Below are 16,073 nucleotides of genomic sequence, written 5' to 3'. Positions count from 1 at the left end.
ACAATGGTCCAAGGATTTCATCCTGATACCTAATGGCAGTCAGGGTGACACTGTCTAGCCTGTAGAGGTCTGTGCGTCCCTCCATTGATATGCCTCCCCAGACCATCACTGATGCACCACCAAAACAGTCATGGTGAACGATGTTACAGGTAGCATAACATTCTCCATGGCTTCTCCAGACCCTTTCAAGTCTGTCACGTGCTCAGGGTGAACCTACTCTCATCTGTGAAAAGCACAGAATGCCAGTGGCAGACCTGCCAATTTGGCAAATGCCAACTGAGCTCTATGGGGCCAGGCAGTGAGCACAGGGCCCACTAGAGGACGTCGGGCCCTCAGGCCACCCTCATGAAGTCTGTTTCTGATTGTTTGGTCAGAGACATTCACACCATTGGCCTGCTGGAGGTAATTTTCTAGGGCTCTGGCAGTGCTCATCCTCCTCCTTGCACAAAGGAGCAGATACTCCTCCTGCTGATGGGTTAAGGACGTTATATGACCCTGTCCAGCTCTCCTAGAGTAATTGCCTGTCTCCTGGAATCTCCTCCGTGCTCTTGAGACAATGCTGGGAGACACAGCAAACCTTCTGGCAATGGCACGTGTTGATGCACCATCCTGGAGGAGTTGGACTGCCTGTGCAACCTCTGCAGGGTCCAGGTATCGCCTCAAGCTACCAGTAGTGACACTTACCCTAGCCAAATGCAAAACTAGTGAAACCAAGCAGAAAAGATGAGTAGGGAAAAAAATATCAGTGGCCTCCACCTGTAAACCCATTCCTATTTTTGGGGGTCATCTCATTGTTGCCCATCTAGTGCACCTGTTGTTAATTTCATTGACACCAAAGCAGCTGAAAATGATTAACTCTTATTTCTCTGCTATCAGTATAAGTCACTTCTGACAAGTTTTCCTGACACCAAGAGAAATTGGTGACAGGGGAGGGTACAGCCTGTGATTGACAGCCTCAGTTCTGTTCCTGTGTGCTGTGTGAAGGGGGATATGCCCCTTCCCTCCAATGATCTCTCTGAGCTCTCCTTACTGATATAACTTTAGCTCTCCACCCCCTGCCTTTCAGAGCTGAGATATCCTGTGTAAATTCTGCACTTTGAATGGATGTAAGGGACAGACAGCTGTAGATAAACAGGTACAACTTATGCAGGAAGATTTGTTTCATCTCTACGTATCAGCTGGGGCTGGTCACTTCAATGGGTATATTTAAGGGTTTACAACCACTTTAACTGATACATAGAAATATGTTGTCATTCACATGTACATTGAGCAGCAATATCTCTATGTACAGCCCCTTGTGCATGTAGGCATCAGGTAAAGACTAGGATGGTTCAAAAGCTGGACTGTATTTTAAAAATATAATGCCCCACTAGCTGTTGTACCCCTCCCTCAATAAACACTTACCTGGCTCCATGTCACTGCTCCAGCATATTCTGCAGCTCCAGCACTGCTCCCCTCACTTCCTGCTTTCCCAAGAGAAACTGAGTCAAACTCCAGTGAGAAGGGAGCAGGGGACTTGCTTACTGGCACTGTGTGTGGCTATGGACACACACAACTTGGCTCAAGACCCAGCAGGAGCATGCTCACATGGGTGGCACCTTAGTACCCAGCTTGCAACAGGAGACAACTGAAGGAGGAAGGAGCTGGTGGAGACTGCCATAAAAGGGGATAAGTGACTTTTCTGTGCAATATGATTGCACAGAGCAGGAATGTATTACCTCTTTTTTTCTTTAAAAAAATGGTGCCATTAGTATCACTTTAAGTACTGAACACATCTATTGTCTCAGTATATTAAGAAACATTCCCCTGTAGACCCATTCTGAGATTGTAAATATTATCCTCCAATATAAATCATTCCCTCTATGGTTTATCAGTTAACAGCTTATATCCATGCCTTCATTGGTCTTACTTCCTTGTTGTTACTCAATTGTACTGTTGTAGTGTATCAGGTATCAAAGCTGGCATATCTGAATACATGCTGAGTCAAGAGGGTGAGGCATTACCTTGCGCACTCTTCTCTGGCCCTGGAAGCAGTCGTTTCCTGAAACAAAGAGCTGCTGTGTTTAAAGAACTTCTCGTATTTGTCTACTTTCCCTTGTGGGTAAATACGTTGAAAGCCTCCCAGGTGGTTGTCCTCATATTTTTCAACTTGTTCCAGCCAAGCAGCCTGGGATGTTTCGAGCTGCTCGCGTCTGTGTGTAGAAAATGCGTGTGAATAGGAAAGCAGACACACTGGTTTACTCACAGAAGCAATATGTAGACACATTGAATAGGAACACAGACGTCTATGGAAAATGTAATTCAGGATTCGTACACTGCTAACCAGGGGCGGACTGACAACTCATGGGGTCCCTGGGCAATAGGGGATCATGGGGCCCCTGTGTCCTTGCCCAAACTCAAAAAAACCTATGAAAAAAGGTACCAGGGACATCTCATGGGGCCCCCTACTGAACCCGGGCCCTCGGGCAGTGCCCGAGTTTCCAAATGGTCAGTCTGCCCCTGCTGCTAACTAACAAACACCATAGACCAGCCTTTCTTAATCTTTTCAACACAGAACCCTTGATATAACTTTTCAGTGTCAGGGAACCCCTGCTAAAAGGTACCACATCTACAACTCATGATACATTAGTGTGATGGTCATTGGGAAGAATACTCTTTACACTTGTGGACATTGGCAAACATTATCCCCTTATAGATAGCTAAATAGATCAATTCAGTGGGAACTTATCTGAGAGGCAGACAGATAAGGGCTATGGTGTCATGGATCTCATCAGAGCTTGGATTATAAGAAAACATGTGGGGATAGAAAAGAAAAAGAAGTGGGATCCCTGGTCAAGAGGATGGAGCGATGGGAGGGGGAGAGAGGATAAGGTCAGGTCTCCACTGCCAGCCAACTGGTTAATCCTCTAGTGGTGTTCAAGGGTCATCAAGGGTTTCTCAAGCAATTGCCTTTGTTTCCTCCAATTTAGCTATATAGTCTGTTCAGCTATAGTTGGGATAAGTAATTTTGCTAAGTTTTAATTTAGTTCAGATGGATGGTTAGTGATTTTTGTATGCTGTAAGCAGGTTTGGGGGTATCATGTAGAAGACAAGGCTGTGAATTGAAGTGGTGTCTGTCCCATTATCTGTTCCATCATGCCCTGGAATGATTTCCAAAAGGTGACAATTTTGGGACATTCTTACCATACAGTATGGGTGAGATAAAGCCTACAGCAATACAACCTCTCCAACACTTGTCTGAAATCCCTGGGAAGATTTGATGACATTTTTCTGGTGTTCTATATCTACTACATAGTAGCTTTTAAGCTTAAATAGCAGGCATGAGTCAAGGTGCATATTTTATTCCCTCTGGGAGTCCTTAAAATTCAAGTGACGTGCTGTTTTCCATTGTTATTTGAGGAAATACATGGGTATCTACTGGGTGGTGGTAAAGAGAGAGTAAAGATAGGCAATGTCTGGTTGCAACGTTTGAAAAACGTTCAAACTGGAATGTGGGTCTGAAGAAATTGTTCTTTTGTTTATGATTCATGATATAATTTCTAGCTTGGAAGTACATCCAGTCCAGTAATGGACAGGATAGGATGTTTTGTTCCAAGTCTGACCTGTCCTATATTTTACCACCCACAATAAAATCATGGGTGAATGTCTGGATTGTCTGTGGGCAGTGTGCTTGAGGATGAGTTTCATTTGAGTCCCCAGTCGGAATTTAGAGTTATCAGGTAAAGGGGTGAGAAGATCAGGGACTTTGGTAAAATGCTGCATCTTCCCCAAGTGATCTAGCAGAATAACTGTGTTGGCTCAAAGTTTATAGCCCTTGTACAGCATTGGGCAAGTAGCTTGTTCTTAAATATCATATAGCTTCGGCATTCATATTACAAAAAATAAACAAAAAACAAAGAGAAGGAATTAAATACACCAACATCCTTATGTAATTTGATAGGGAAGTTGAGATTACGGAGTTTTTTGGTAGTTTTTACGGTTGCAGTAGACTCCTGAGGTTTACACAAGCTCCATTCAACTATCCAGGACATGTTCCCATTCCAGAAAGCGGACCCTCGTTACTCTCAATATTTTAAATTATTTTTGTTAAACATCCTCTAGGAAATGTTAAAAAGTAAAGTTTGCCTAAGCAACTCAACAAGTTAAATTTCTGCTTTGGCGGAAATAAATTTTGCCAGGATCACACCACACATCCCTAATTGGGAACAGTACATGGAGAACTGATACAACTACTGCTTTATAAATCCTAGTCTATACCGAAGAACAGCAGAATTGACTAACCTCTTTAGCGGGCATAAGTAAAATGGACTAAAATATTCTCAGTAAAAAATCATGGTTTTGTGTGCTCATAATAAAAAAAAATTATGAGCTCAAAACAGATATGCTTGGAACACCAATACACATTTTTGGGATTCAGTGTAACTAGGAACACTAGGTAGGATATTATAAATGATGTTGCTTTATCTCAAAACCAGGAGTACATGGCATACTCCCAAACAAATTGGGTGTTCATTTGTCCTGGGCAGTAGGAAGTAGTCGTGGATGCCCATAGGTTTGTGGGAGTGTTGTGAAACCTGACCAGAGAAGACTCATTCTCACCTGGCCTCCTTGGGGACATTACGCTGAAGTAAACGTTCCTTCACCCTGCGTTTGTCTTCATCAATAACCTTTTTTTTGTCACAAGCCCGAAGATTAATCAGAGTAAGAGTATCAATCAAAAGGGCATCCTTTACTTCTCTATCCAGACGTGAGTCAGTAGTGAAGCTTGGTGAATGATTCACCTACACCAAGAGAAAAAAGTTTGGTATACAAAATAGTATCTCAGAAAGCTGGAACCCAATGAAAGCGATCCTGACACTGTCAATGTAAACTGAAAACTTTGTTATTGATTGCAGTGTAAGAATATTTAAAACCACTGTGCATCTTGCACGTAAAACGTGTAATTCATGTTTAACTGTTCTAAAAATGTCCCTTTCCCACAAAAGTGTGAAAGCAGCCTAATATAGTAGGCTACATTTATTATAATAAAGAAGTGGGAAAAGGTTTTTAAAAAGATGTCTTTTTATTTATATGTATACCTAAGAACAAAAGAAGAAATACAAAACACCTCCCCTTATGTAAAAAAGGTGAGGAGAAAGGCAGGTGTTTGGGGGCCAAATCAGGAAAACAGTCTACGGTGACAATGCTACTCCTCCATATATACAGTACACAGAGTGAGTGTTGTCATTCTAGCACAGGAAGCATGTTACTGGCAGGATCAAAGGTGAAAGTACATGAAAAAAGCTAAAAAGGGAAAACTAATGTGGCCACCTTATCTAAGGACTGAAAAGCATTAGGCAACTGGTTATTGGTTAGGTGATGCACTACACTAAGAGGACTGATACCTAGGTGAAGAATTCGAAGCAATAACAAAAAGCATCCAAAGGATTTTGAAACTAAATTTGCACAGGTCCCTTTCTGGTCTTTGCAAGCTGCCAACCAGATGTGTTCTCTGGGTCCCAGTGGTCACTTTGATCAGAGTACTGTATTGGTACAATGTTGGCTCCCTGAGAAGTAGGGTAGCCATATTAAGCAACAAGAGCCTTGATCAGCAGAGATGAAGGGGACAGCGGGAGAAACTGCAGACAATTTGTCTAAAGCCAGCCATAGATGGTGTGATTTTCTTTCCTGCAACCCAAAGAAAATCACTTGATTCCCCCATCAACACAGTCGGTGTTGATGGGAGAAATCCCTCTTACTGAGCCATTGTGTTCTCCCGGCACGGGGGGGGGGGGAAGGGGGAGCTGTCCCTGCCGGAAGAAAAGTGATTATTGCTAGCGGCTATAATAGCCGCTAGCAATAATCAGAAGCAAAATCCGATAGGCTGGTTGATCAATCAACTTGGGTACATTCAGCCTGCCTGTACATGCCCATGGGCTAAACTGGCTGAGATTCGTCTATGGCTGGTTTAACTATTGTTATTCATTACAGGCAATACTACTAATAATATCCCATCACATACACATGCACTCTTTTACCTCTAGCAGCCAGGGCTTCAACTTTTTATCCAGGAGAATGTCAAAGCCAAGAATCTCAAAGCATGCACTGCCAGCAATATGGTTTGAGAAGCAAGTACGATAGTTGTGCTTCAAAATAGGATGTGCAGAAATTAGAGTCTTGATAATGACGTCTTCAATATCCTCCCAAAGTTTATTCGTGTCATATTTATTTTTTTCCAGCCATCTCCATAGTGTTGAGAGTTTCCTATTTTGAGAGGAAAGTTAAAAACATTAAGGCCTGGAAACATAGGCTTCAAAAATAGAGTTTGACATGCATTTCTGATGCCTGAGATCCCTTCACAATTCCTGGTGGAGATAAATGGGGTTATTCACTAAAACTGCATGGTGCAGCTCTGCAGAGAAACTAATCAGCTTCCAGGTTTTATTGTCAAAGTATGGGAATATGTTTACTTTTCAAAATCATACTTACCTAGGTGGATGCAGGTCTAAGGCTGAGAACTGAGAGATCAGACCCCACTGATTGCTCAGTTCTCCCCACTGCTCTGAGCAGAGAGCGGTGACTGTCAGTCACCGCTGTCTGCTCTGGCTCCCTTCCCCTGTGGAGGGGGAGGGAGCGGCTGGCTCAGGCTCTCAGCGGATCACTGAGCCAAGTACTGGTCCAGACTCCTGGGTGGATCCCGACCATATGGTCGTGATCTTTCCCCAGCCTAGACCAGCTCTGTGACCTCAGCCAACAGCGGGCTTTAGCCCAGTGTAAGCTGAAAACGGGTCGCAGAAGTGCAGAATCAACTACACTCCTGTGATCCACAGGAGAGCTTTGACTGTACTTCTCCTTGAATTGAACAAGCTAAAGTAGGAAGCTGATTGGCTACCATGCACAACCAGATTCTGAGTGCACCAGTTTTAGCAAATCTGCCCCCAAAGTGTACTGAGATTGATGGCTCAATAAGCACAGTCAATCTACATTTTCATTCCTGGAGCCTTTCGGCACGCATACTTTGCCATTAAAAGCAACACCCCTGTGCTAGGATCACCTTCTTTTACACAGAATATTTTGCTGTTTCTTGTTCAATTTATTGGATGGTTGTAGCCTGACCAAGAATATTATAATAATGTATAAATAAGCTGATTTAGGATGACTGTGCTTCATAGGGTGAAAATTTGGGTGATTGATATCTATACAGTACAAGGAAATGCTACCTACAGGCTAAAGCTTACTAGTAAAACCATCCCTGTACAAAGGTGTGTTGTGCTCTGTTAAAATGAACTTAAAATGTTACTAAACCCCGGACCCTGCATTCTCTATATCTCTATATCTGGCCTCCCACAGTACACAGAACATACAATTATTTTAGTAAATACGAACTGATAAATATCTTTTCTCATCAGCAGTTAGAGTAGTCTTGTGACTTATATCAGTTGTCAGCAGAGCACTGGTTAAAGCTTGTAGGAGGAGTTTTCTTTGTGCTCTATGAGGATGCAGAACCCCTGACCTCTGTCTGAACAGTGTTGATTGGTCCTGTGCTGATCACATGCACTCTCCCAAGAAAAAAAAAAAACCTCTCTAGCAATACACACCAAACTGAGCATGTGCAGAGTGTCTCCATACGATATGTCTTATCAGAAGATAAGAGGGGAGCACTGGAAGAAAGGGAGGATCAGAGAAGTCAGGATCAAACAGCATTTTTACACAATGCAGAGGATTAACCCCTTAGGTTTCGCAGTGAGTATATCAACATGCTGTACTGCATATACAGACTGATTTTACTGTTGTGGGTTTAGTAACACTTTAAGTGGAGCTTCTTTAGGAAATCAAGTCATTGGTTTCATAGCTCACATTTTTTTAGGCCAACCACCCAAACCAACTATGATTTTGCTGTCAAATTCCTTTGGTATTGCTCCCTAAGTCACTTCTGAATTTAGTACAAGAAAGTAAAAGTAAAGTGCAGTGCTCAAAGTGCATTTAGCAAAACATCGAGTACTCATGTCCATGCCCACCAAGTGTATGGGGTATAATTTCACAGACTATGCCCGGGAGAACTGCATGCAGAGGTGCTCACTCAGACCATCCTATATGCATTGTCCAACTGGGTGTGAGGATGAGTCTTTTAATGCTATACTGGTTTTCTCCTCTACAGGATAGAAAATTAACCAAGCTCTATTTTTTATATTGCATGCAAACATTTTCTGGTTGATTAAATCTATTTTTAGTGAATTTAAATAATAATTACTAGTTTGTGTGTATCTTGTGTATTATTGTCATGATACCCACCTTTTGCTGCCTGTCATATCATCCCGTATAAAATTATCACTGTGCTTGTTGATTGCATAATTGGTTAGGTGCATACAGACATCATCCTGTTAAAATGATATTAATAATTTACTTCATTTGTTATAAGCAGCCTGAAAGCATAATTCTGAAGATAATGGCCATTACAGTGCTATACATTTGACTAGGCAAAAAAAAAAAAAAGTTCAATAACAAGTAATATGCTCAAAGGAGGAGACAGCATCTGGAGTTCAGCTTCAAAGATGTCAAATTATAGTTTTCTTGACTACTATTTACTCCAATACCTTTAAAGCATTTGGCCTTCTATTAAGCATGCCTGGCAAAACATTTTTATACTTTTACGAAAAGGTTAATTTTTCATGCAGGATTCCCAATGACCTGTGTTGTCCTTCCTTCCCCAATATGACTGCTGCTGCGCAGGGGATTACAGGGACTGAAAGGAATTCAAATTTATATGTTTACTTATTTGCAATAAAATTATTATTATTTTTTTTAATAAAAGTGCACTTATTGATTTTATATCTGCTTGGAGTTCAGCTTTAAAGTTGAGTTCCCTGTATGGCAATTTCTGCAGCGTTACATTTGTGTAGCTTAGTCCATGTAAGCATGTGCAGTATGTGCCATACCTATAATGCACTGCTACTACAGTGATCTCCACTTGCTTCCAGGTCCAATGCCAAGCAGCTGCTCTGCTGAATTGTGAACACAGGAGGTTGCTCGCTCAGCACGGGGAACATTCAGGGAACACTTTCCATTTTCTTAGTGAGTACAAACAGGGGCAGACTGACAACTCATGGGGCCCCCGGGCAATAGGGGATCATGGGGCCCCTGTGTCCTTGCCCAAACTCAAAAAAGCCCATGAAAAAGGTACCAGGGGAATCTCACAGGGCCCCCTACTGACCCCGGGCCCTCGGGCAGTGCCCGAGTTTCCAAATGGTCAGTCCGCCCCTGAGTACAAAGCATCCACTGATTGGATGAGGTGGATAGACAGGGCAGTTTTGTCACAATCTTCACCTTGTCCATTCAAAGAACACTTTGCAATCATTAAGAAAATGCAAAATGTTCTCTGAATGGTGCCAGTGCTCAGTGGGCAACCCCCTCCCCCTAGAGGGACTTCCCACTTGCACCGAGAGCCCACAGGTATGTCACATGCACACTTATAGTGGTCAAAGCTGAGCCAATGTAAAACTGCCATACCTGGAATTCAGCTTAAACATGAAACAAAATGTAAAGCAGAACTCTGGGCAAAAATGTTATTTCATCATGCAGTGGGTCTGTGCCCTCACTGCATGGGTCAACTGCTCATTTTTTCTAGGGGTGAGCACAAAGCTCATACTAACCTGACCCGCCCATCCTCCAGAAGACCGCACTTCCCCACTGTCCAAAGGTGGACTGTTTCTGTCTATGGAGCATGCTGACATCAGGAATAGTCCATTTACAAGATTGCTGGACCGTGGGGGGGTGAAGGACTAGTCTTGTACGAGATCAACGGGTCAGGTACATTTCTCTGCTGTCCTCCCTCCCCCCCGGAACAAAATGAGCAGGTAACCCGTGCAGTGCAGACACAGCCCCACTGCGCGGCCAAAAAAAAATTTCTTTAAGAATTTGTTTTTTGCTGCCCAAGTTTCATTCTACTGAATCAACTTCAGATAAAGAACTTTATTCTAAATAAAAACATTTAAATAACATTTTAATAAGGGCTCTTTAACATGGGCTTTGCAGAGGGGTAGAGCAGCAGCTGCCAGGCATTCAGGAGGTGATTCTGCTGCCTCCTGAATACCTGTGATTTTTGTTTTGTCTTTTTCTTTACATCCCAAGGGGGGTACTGTGCTGCAATCATGAGTGTGCAGTGTGGTCCTATTGACCCCAGTGGCCAAAACTGACAGGCAGTGCCACCTGTCAAACTCTGCAAGCCCAATTACATTTTTTTATAACCGTAACATGTGTACTACACTGTCCAGGTGTCAGGATTTCAGTGGGTGGTCGGTGAGGGCAGTAAAAACACAGATTTGCAGCTGTCCAGGTGTCAGGATTTCAGTGGGTGGTCGGTGAGGGCAGTAAAAACACAGATTTGCAGCTCCTTGCTTGACATTGCCCTAACAGTGCTGTTTAAATATAATACCCAGATTATTTTAGCTTGTTTCCAATAAAGAGGCCTTGTCACAAGACCATTAATTTCAACAAAAATCTTATTATATCATTATACTGTATGTGCATTTAACATTTTTTTATACAAGATATGTACATGTAAAAACCTTCCTTGTGTAGGCTTGCAAAAGTCCTAAGTCTGCTGCTGGGTGCTACTATCTTGGATATGATGTTAGCTGCCCCAGCAGACTTGGGGAACCTTCACATTAAGTTCAGTTCCGATCAGCAGGGAATCTGCTCACAGAGCAGAGCAGGTGGATGACAGATTCGTGTCCACTCAGTTTACGCAGACATGGACAGAGCCCACTCTGCTCTGTGGGTGGTCAGGTGTAAATGGACTCCGCTGTGCAATTACACCTGACTGCCCTCTGATCTGATATGCCTAGAGGGAGGGGGACAGAGCGGATGGATGACAGATTTGTATCCACTCAGTTTACACAGAGGGGACATGGACAGAGCCCACTCTGCTCTGTGGGTGGTCAGGTGTAAATGGACTCCACTGTGCAATTACACCTGACCGCCCTTTGATCTGATCTGCCTAGAGGGAGGGGGACTGATCCCCTTCCATTTTTTTTTAGCAGACCTTATTGGATTGGAGGTAGACACAAGTCCGTTTACACCCGCTGCTCCATAGGGGTGAATGGAGGATCCTTTGTGTGAAAGAGGCCTTAGAGTTGTCACTCAAGAAACACTCTATAGCAGCCTTTCTCAACTTGAGTTCCTCCAGAGGTTGTTAGGAGTTCTTTGTGCAATGGGCAAGTAACCAGTGAAAACAATAATCTTTTTAACTATCTTTTACAGCGAAGTTCCGCTCACTCTGTCAAAAAGTAAGAGTCAGCAGCTACAAAAACTGTAGCTGCTAACTTTTAAAAAACAGCCACTTACCTGTCCCCCGGTCCCGTGGTGTGTCCCCCGCAGCCAGTTTCACTGACCGTCTTGTATTCCAGGAGGCCGGCATCTTCAGTGTGGGCACCCGGCTGTGATAGCTTCCGGCTTCACAGCCGGGTACCCACTGCGCATGCGTGAGTAGTGCTGCGTTTCATGAATGGTCCTGTAGTCTTCTGGGACCTGTCACATGTCCCAAAAGACTACAGGGAGGGAGGGAAGGAGGACACCTTCTGTTTCCGATCGCCTAGGCAAAAAGTGGGAGCAGGTACCTGTCAAATTCGGGTACACGCTCCCCCCAAAGGTGCCAATCCTTAATGAGGAGCGGGGGAGCAGTCCTTAAAGCAGAACTTCCCCTTTTGGGTGAAGCTCCGCTTTAAAGAGGAATTCTTCCCACTGATCACAAATGTAAGAAGCATTCTTCCCAATGACCATTGTGCAGATGTACCATGAGCTGTAGATATAGTAATTATAAGGAGGTAATTTTTGAAAATGGAAATCTATTTCAAGGGTTCCGGTTTATTAAACAGGTTGGAAAAGTTTGCTCTATAGAAGGGGTGTCAAATTCCATTTCATTGCGGGCTGTATCAGCATTATGGTTGTCCTCAAAGGGCCAGTTGTATCTGTAAGACTAGATGCCCAGAGCACCCCACCCCCCATTACATCAGACAGCAAGAATCCCACACCCCCCTAACATCACTTTGCACCCCCTTTGGGGACAGAGCTAGAAAGCAGAAAGTGCAGGGTCTGCAGTAGGACCAAAGCAGGAGTAGAGTCAGTTACCAGAGTCTGCTGAATGATGAGACCAGGGGAGGCAGAGATGAGAGGGTGCTGCTGCTGCACTGAGAGGTGCAGGATTTGGCAGAGGAGTTCTATTCTCCTCTGTGCTGCAGACTACTGAGACAAGGTGGGGGCAGAGACAAGGGGGTACCTGCAGGGGAGATGCAAGGAGCACATGAAATGGCCTGGATGGCCGGATAAGGGACACGGGCCATGTGTTTGACACTTGTGCTCTATAGTATTTCCCTTCGCCCCTCCTCCAGCAGCCAGGGCGTAGATGGGGTGGGGTGGAGGAGCCGGGCCAGCACATACAGTGATTAGATACTCTCAGAAGAGGAAAGGGTTATGATATGAAAGGATAGTGGGGCTGTTCTTTAGGAATTGAATAGCCAGATGTTCAAGCAAGTGCAAGGGCACGTTGCAAGAAAATAAATGATTTATGGAAAAGAAACTTCAATTTTTAAAGTTGACAGGGTCTCTTTAAGATCATTTGGGGTCATTGGAAGCCATGCTGTGTTTGTGCCTTTCCACACTAGTATGTGATACAACTGTGAGACAATCATTAAGGATAGTATAAACAGTTGTTTGAAGATATGAGGATGAGATTGTGGTCAGCTTAAAAGCAGATACTGTTGTTTTGTTTTATATTCTGCTCTGATTAATGTTACAAGGCTCTTTACCAGGTTGCTGTGACTAGGCTCTGTGTAAGACATTGTTGCAAAACGTGCCAACCCTTCTTTGTAGATGAAAATGCGCAGAGGTTCACAAGAGGTCACAAGCACATATATCCGGAGATCGAATTTATATCCATCGACGAGGAATGGCTGTACAGAGAAATCAAATGTAAATGAGGTCATGTCATGTTAAAGCAGAGCCAGAGATCTCCTGTAGTATAACAGAATATAAATCTTTAGAATAATACTGACTACTAAACCAAAGATTGGAAACAACGAGGCTGATTAGTATGGGCATCAGATGCGAAAATTCTCTAAATGCTTGACAAATTCCCAATGGCAGTGATTAACAAAAGTAGAACGATAATCTTTACCATGTTTAGTGAAGGCAATGACGAATCACTTTGGAAAGAATACCTAATTACATTCAAGGGAAAATGTTTATAAAAAAAGAAGTTTATGCACAATCGGATTTTTCAGATCATCAACATTCAGCAGGGATCAGCTGAGATTCCGAGTATAACCATGTATTGGCAGGCTGAATGTACCCAAGTTGATCAATCGATCAACTTGGGCACAACCAGCCTGTCCGATTTTACTGGAGGCTATTATAACCTGTAACACCCATCCCCTCCGCCCCCACCTCGGCCGGGAGAACACAATGGCTACACAGGAGGGATTCCCCCATCAACACCGGCTGTGTTTATGGGGGATTTGGGTAATTTTCAGGAAAGAAAATCGCTCCGTCTATGGCCGGCATTAATGTACTGGCATTTCTATTCTTATCCTGATTTTAGATATGCAGGGGATATTTGAGAAGGTTGTATAATCATAGATTGCAAGTAAACAGATGCAAAGCTATACAAAGTCAAATGAAAGTGACCAAATGTTTTTTGGATTAGTGTCAATTTTAATTAAAGTGGTTCTAAAGTCTAAACAATTTTCACCTTAATGCATTCTCTACATTAAGGTAAAACCACCCTACTACCCGTACTACCCTCTGTTCCTAAATACTTACTTGGATCCATGTCATCTCTCCAGCACTGTCTTGGCTGCAGCACCACTACCCTCACTGCCTGCTTTCACGGCATCTGAGCCATAGGCTCCTGTTGATGTCAAACTCTTCTGATGAGCAAGCGGAGGCGAGGCTTACCCACGCTGTGTGTGTATATAGACAGACACAGCACAGCTTTGGAGTGTCCATACACAGATGCATTTTTAGCACCTGGCTTACTGCAAGAGGCACCTAGAAAGTGACCCTTGTGTGCAATATTGTTGCAATTAACCTCTTTTTTTAATACAGTGGTTTGGTAAAGGCATACAGTTTTTTACCTTAAAGCATTCTCTGCATTAAGGTAAAAATCCTTCTACGATCCTCTTCCTCCAGGCCCCCCCAAAATACTTACTTTAGTCCTATCTGGATCCAGAAGTGTGCCCGAGAGCAGCAATGCTCGCCTAACAGGACACAGAGGCAGCAACGGGAGCCACTGGTCCCTGCTGTTGTCAATCAAATCCTGTGAGGAGGGAACGAGGGCGAGGCTGAGCCACACTGTGCGTGTCTATAAATGCACACACCCCGGCTTGGAATCGAACCTGCACGAGTGCTTCCATAGGAAGTGGTTTGCTATGGGAGCACTCAGAAGGGAGGAGGAGCTGAGAGCGCTATCAGGGGAAGCCAGAAGAGCAGGAAAGGGACTTCTCTGTGCAATACCATTGCACAGAGCAGGTAAGTATAACATGTTTATTATTTTAGGAAAAAAATAAAGCTTTGCAATCACTTTAAATTATTATTTTTTTTAACATTGATACATTTTTTATGACTTAGCTCAGTTAGCTAAAGAGAGAACACAAGTCACTCTGAATCAACAATATGCTTTTTTTAACAGAGAAAAAAAGATAAACGTTAAAAAACAGGCAAAAGAATATGCAAATCATAAGCAATAATAAATACTTAAGGGGAAAAGCCAAAATAAATTATATTTTTTCAGTCCTGACCATTGTATATACAGTAATAAAAAAAATCTGTCACTGTGAAGTACTTTGAGGGACTATTTGGATTTATAGTAATATATGTTACCGCAATGCAAAGCAACACAAAGCCTTTCATTCCGAAAGACTTCCAAAACACAAATCTGATGCACCTTCAATGTACCTAAATTGCAGCACACCACAATGCTTCACTTTGTATTGTGGTGCTCTTTGTCAGAATAAGGAGTGCATGTCCAGGCAGGACAGATGAAGATTTCTAGAAGAATCAGCACAAAGGACACATCAAACTAACTGTAAGTTATGTCCCTGGTCATGATTTTTTGTGTTAGTTTTAGCTAAACCTAGGCTTTAACACACTGCAAAACGACATGGATGTTGGAATTTGGCCTTAAAAGTTTGGCAACTGTTTTAAAAAGCTGCTGAAATGCTTTAAAAAGCCTTCATTGAAAAGCCATATGAACAAGCCCATACTTACACATCACATACACATCAGTACAATATTCACTATGGCAGTGTACTGTATAAATAGGTAATCGCTATTACCTTGGAAACATACTGTTGACAGATCATGTGCTCTCCATGTTTGATATCCTTCATGTTTTTAGAGAGAAAAATGCCCCTGCCTTGGCAGCCACTGTCAGGTTTGCAGATATAAGTTTTGTTCTTCTTTGATCGGCAGTAGGCCTGGAAATCACCATAACTGCAGTAAAAAGACAAGTAAATACAAGGAAAAATATACCCATTCGATTTATAATAAAACAAAAAAATGCAACATATATAATCTAAGAAATCAAAATGAAACTGAGAAACAATAAGACGTTAAAGTGCCAATGTACCTTAGAAACATATTTTCCAGACTTCAGATTTTGATATTCATAGTATAACAAAAGGGTTACAGACTATGCCAGGAGACCACTGTCTGCACAATGTCTCTACCTGGTTGAACATTTTTGGCTGACCCTGGTTTTATATCTGCAAAGGTAAAAACTTGATCCATAGTGCTTATGCACGCTCGTACAATATGACCACTCATACTTATTTGACAGGTATGGGAATTTCCAAATAGGTCTACTACTCTATGGCAGCCTTCTCAACCTTACTACCCCACAGAAACCCCTAAAATAATTTTTAGTTCTTGGTGAACCTTTGCAAAACCCAATTCATAGGAGGGTCAGTGGCAGAAATGCCTCTTACATTGGTGGTCAGAATGCAACCCTTACTTTGACATGTAAAAAAATAACTGGGTCATGCTGCTGGCCTTTCCAATTGACAGTGGTCCTGGAACTATGCAGCCACCATTGCATGGAT

At 42.8% G+C, this 16,073-nt stretch overlaps 1 protein-coding gene across 1 annotated transcript in view; it reads right to left on the bottom strand.

Annotated features, from left to right (window-relative positions):
- The window catches only part of TTLL13 (tubulin tyrosine ligase like 13), a 47,952-nt gene that overhangs the window by 22,315 nt on the left and 9,564 nt on the right, over positions 1–16,073 (bottom strand). The window contains exons 6-11 of the mRNA XM_089687602.1: positions 15,309–15,465; positions 12,783–12,926; positions 8,272–8,357; positions 6,018–6,243; positions 4,600–4,781; positions 2,004–2,192 (exon numbers count right to left, since the gene is read on the bottom strand). Of these exons, the coding sequence (XP_089543728.1) occupies positions 2,004–2,192; positions 4,600–4,781; positions 6,018–6,243; positions 8,272–8,357; positions 12,783–12,926; positions 15,309–15,465 (984 nt within the window). The remainder of the gene's footprint in view (positions 1–2,003; positions 2,193–4,599; positions 4,782–6,017; positions 6,244–8,271; positions 8,358–12,782; positions 12,927–15,308; positions 15,466–16,073) is intronic.

The sequence above is a fragment of the Staurois parvus genome, unplaced genomic scaffold (assembly GCF_062004578.1).
Source record: "Staurois parvus isolate SC_StPar_1 unplaced genomic scaffold, SC_StPar_1.0 ptg000432l, whole genome shotgun sequence".
Taxonomy (NCBI): domain Eukaryota; kingdom Metazoa; phylum Chordata; class Amphibia; order Anura; family Ranidae; genus Staurois; species Staurois parvus.
The sequence above is the reverse complement of the archived record's forward strand: the minus strand, read 5'-3'. Positions and strand labels throughout refer to the sequence as shown.